The following is a 4,119-nucleotide window of genomic DNA, read 5'->3' on the forward strand; positions in this document are numbered from 1 at the left end:
ATCCCGCCCAGCCTCTTCTGGCTCTGTGCCCTCAGGGTCAAATGTCCCGGAGCCCTGCGGGTCAACTCCTCCAGATCCTAGTAGGTTCCCACAATAATGTTATTTGGATTTGGTTTCAGGTTCCCTTCCCGCCCCGGCAGCCAGTGTTGCCATATATGCTTAACAAACTTTTTTTTTTTTTAATTTTTTTTAAAATTTTTTTCCTTCACAGAGGCAAAGACACATCACCACCGCCGCCACGAGGCATCCCGACCAGCCTCTTCTGGCTCTGTGCCCTCAGGGTCCAATGTCCCGGAGCCCTCCGGGTCAACTCCTCCAGATCCTAGTAGGTTCCCACAATAATGTGATTTGGATTTTGTTTCAGGTCCCCTTCCCCCCCCCGGCAGCCAGTGTTGCCATATATGCTAACAGACCTTTTTTAAAAATTTTTTTTTTTTTTTTTTCTTCACAGAGGCAAAGACACAGCACCGCCGCCACCACGAGGCATCCCGCCCAGCCTCTTCTGGCTCTGTGCCCTCAGGGTCCAATGTCCCGGAGCCCTCCGGGTCAACTCCTCCAGATCCTAGTAGGTTCCCACAATAATGTGATTTGGATTTTGTTTCAGGTCCCCTTCCCCCCCCCGGCAGCCAGTGTTGCCATATATGCTAACAGACCTTTTTTAAAAAAAATTTATTTTTTTTTTCTTCACAGAGTCAAAGACACAGCACCACCGCCGCCACGAGGCATCCCGCCCAGCCTCTCCTGGATCTGTGCCCTCCGGGTCAACTCCTCCAGATACTAGTAGGTTCCCACTATGTGATTTGGATTAAGTTGCAGGTCCCCTCTTAACACCCCCCCCCTCCCCCGGCAGCCACTGTTGCCATATATGCTGACAGACCTTGTTTTTTTTTTTTCCTTCACAGAGGCAAAGAGACAGCGCCGCCGCCGACAGCACGAGGCATTCAACAGCGACTCAGATCCCGAAGTGCCCTCCGTGCCTCAACATCCTAGTAGGTTCCCACAATTAAGTTATTTTGATTTTGTTGCAGGCCCACTCTTTCACCCCCAACCCAAACCCCCACCCCCCTCCCCCTTCCCCCCCAAGTCAGTTTTGCTTACTTTTTTTTTTTTTTTCATTCACAGAAGCAAAGACACATCGGGAGACTACTGTGTTATTAATGTTATGTTTTTTGACCCACAGCTGTCGTCACTGTCAACAAGGAGGATATTGAAGCCGGCATAGACAAGTTACTCCACACTATGGCACATATTCAGGAGCAGCACAATGTGGCAATGGAGGAGCTGCAGAAGCTGCGGGACATGTGCCAGCAGTTGTAGGCGGGCCAATAATCCATTTTTTGTTGTTCCAATTAAAAGATTTTGTTAAACTTTCATTCGATTTTTTTTTTTAGTTAACTGTACATGAATTTGTTACGTTAATTTGTTCCCTCATACAGTGCTGTGATTGAGACACACCAATCAAAAAGTAGTGATAGAATTTATAATAAAAGCTTTTATTTGAAACATTATTTTAACAAGACAATAAAAAAAAAGGAATGTAAAAGTAGTTAGGAAATCACAAATTATGATACGACGATTGTTCCGGCTGAACATTTTGGTGCCTGATGGGCGAAGCCATATGTAAAGGTATTGGCGTGTAGGAGTTATTAGGGGGTGGCTGGCCGAAGTGGGAAACGTGAGGATTGTGTCGCATCGATGTCTGACCCTGTGACCAACCATTGAAATTTGATGGCTCTGTCCGCTGTATTGGCCGGGAAGAGACCAAACAAGTGTTCTTGTCCAAATCGCCATCAGTACCCTTGTTTACTGCTTCCAGAATCAGACGCTCTGCTAGTATTCTTTGGTTGTCGTCCATTTTGGCCAGTTTGTCAACCACATAGTGTCCAAACCCCTCTAACGCAGGGCTAACATTTCTTGTCAACACCTTCTTTGCCAGGCTCAATAGTTCATTTGAGGCGTCTGAGGTGGCTTTCCGTTTTCTTGGACCTTGCCTCGATTGAGTCCTGGCAGGTGCAGCCTCCACTAAATCTGTTGCTGTGCAGTCCTGTGAACAGTCTAGTGTACTCTCCTGCGCACTGTCATCCTGGGGGGGGGGGAAAAAAAACAAGTTATGAACCCGGCAACAAAAAGTAGTACCACCATAACCGCATCCAAACTATATATTCGTAGTAGGTAACAAAAAGATTATAATATATTTGATGCTTAGTAATATTCTTTAACCCTCCCTTTTATTGAATACTTTGAACTACACTGTTCTGACTGCTATGGGAACCTGACCAATATTTTATAGTCTAAATAGTCTCAACAAGAGTACATCGGCAGCTTGAAGCGATACTATTTTCTATATTGCTTAGATGGTATGGTTTACATATATCTCCATTTCATACATATTAAGTTCCCCATATAATACTTGACTGCGACAGGGTTACTTATGTGTACATGTTTTTGTAACAACTTCAAACTGATGTGATAATCAGAAGTATAAAACCTAAAATGCAGAGAAAAATTATGTAATTATAGGACACATTGGTGAACTTTCGTCCAAAGAGCTACTTACTTGTTGCCCTTGTGACTCCTGCTCGGCGTGGTTCTCCGAAACTATTGGTTCCACAGGTGCCAACAATCGAAGACACGTTGAAGTCCGTGGCACCTCTTGGTCCCTCAGAAAATTAAGATGCTCAAAATACCACAGTTTTGGCACATAAACTTCTTCAGTGGAAGCTCCGGACCTTGTAGTCTGAAGAACCTTGTTCAGCTCCTTCCTCCAGACCGTGCGGAGCGCCTGGATTTTCTTTTTAATAACTGCTTCGTTAGCTGCCTCATCTGGTGCCTGACGATTGTAAAGCTCAATGAGCTGTAAGTAACCCTCCCTCCTCTTTTCCCTGTTACAATACTCAGGAGATTTTATTTTCCAGAGGCAGGGAAAAGACTGATAAATCTCGATGAAATCCCTGATGAACTCCACACGATTTGACATCTAAAAAGTAATTATAAAAAAAAATTACATGGTTGACAAAGAGTCCTATTAACAATACTTTTGCCAGTGTGCCAAACGCTTAACAACAGCAGCCACACAAAGCGCTCATGCCTACCATCGCTTCTTCCATCTGCCACGCCATAGGCCACCATAACCCAAAACAGTGTACCGCCCGCTTCCCTACAGCAGCCACACAAAGCGCTCATGGTGACCATACATTGTACCATCTGCCAAGCTCTAGCTCAACAGACACAACCGGTCATAAGCAGTCACAACAGCGTACCATCCGCATCGCTTCAGCGGCGGAACGAAGCGGTCATGCCGAACAAACTGAGTTCCATCTACCACGCTGTAGCCCACCAGTCACGACCAGTCACGACCAGTCACAACAGCGTACCATCCGCATCGCTTCTTCCATCTGCCGCGCCATAGGCCACCATAACCCAAAACAGTGTACCGCCCGCTTCCCTACAGCAGCCACACAAAGCGCTCATGGTGACCATACATTGTACCATCTGCCACGCTGTAGCGCAACAGACACAACCGGTCATAAGCAGTCACAACAGCGTACCATCCGCATCGTTTCAGCGGCGGAACGAAGCGGTCATGCCGAACAAACTGAGTTCCATCTACCACGCTGTAGCCCACCAGTCACGACCAGTCACGACCAGTCACAACAGCGTACCATCCGCATCGCTTCTTCCATCTGCCGCGCCATAGGCCACCATAACCCAAAACAGTGTACCGCCCGCTTCCCTACAGCAGCCACACAAAGCGCTCATGGTGACCATACATTGTACCATCTGCCACGCTGTAGCGCAACAGACACAACCGGTCATAAGCAGTCACAACAGCGTACCATCCGCATCGTTTCAGCGGCGGAACGAAGCGGTCATGCCGAACAAACTGAGTTCCATCTACCACGCTGTAGCCCACCAGTCACGAGCAGTCACGACCAGTCACAACAGCGTACCATCCGCATCGCTTCTTCCATCTGCCGCGCCATAGGCCACCATAACCCAAAACAGTGTACCGCCCGCTTCCCTACAGCAGCCACACAAAGCGCTCATGGTGACCATACATTGTACCATCTGCCACGCTGTAGCGCAACAGACACAACCGGTCATAAGCAGTCACAACAG

The 4,119-nt window shown here is 47.4% G+C and overlaps 1 protein-coding gene across 1 annotated transcript; it reads right to left on the reverse strand.

Moving 5' to 3' along the window:
- Positions 1-1,472: 1,472 nt before the first annotated feature.
- LOC138669574 (uncharacterized) lies at positions 1,473-3,897 on the reverse strand. The gene is made up of 2 exons (XM_069756141.1): positions 2,558-3,897; positions 1,473-2,083 (listed from the first exon to the last, which is right to left on the reverse strand). The coding sequence occupies exons 1-2, from the start codon at positions 2,975-2,977 to the stop codon at positions 1,556-1,558; spliced, it is 948 nt and encodes a 315-aa protein (XP_069612242.1). The 5' UTR covers positions 2,978-3,897; the 3' UTR covers positions 1,473-1,555.
- Between the last annotated feature and the right edge of the window lie 222 nt (positions 3,898-4,119).

The sequence above is a fragment of the Ranitomeya imitator genome, chromosome 3 (assembly GCF_032444005.1).
Source record: "Ranitomeya imitator isolate aRanImi1 chromosome 3, aRanImi1.pri, whole genome shotgun sequence".
NCBI classification, from domain to species: domain Eukaryota; kingdom Metazoa; phylum Chordata; class Amphibia; order Anura; family Dendrobatidae; genus Ranitomeya; species Ranitomeya imitator.

What these genes read in the sequence shown, in the direction of transcription:
- LOC138669574 (XM_069756141.1), bottom strand. Translation starts at nt 2,977, where the DNA reads ATGTCAAATCGTGTGGAGTTCATCAGGGATTTCATCGAGATTTATCAG. An exon ending in AGGAGTCACAAGGGCAACAA is followed by an intron (nt 2,084 to 2,557) that starts GTAAGTAGCTCT and finishes CCCCCCCCCCAG; the next exon opens with GATGACAGTGCGCAGGAGAG.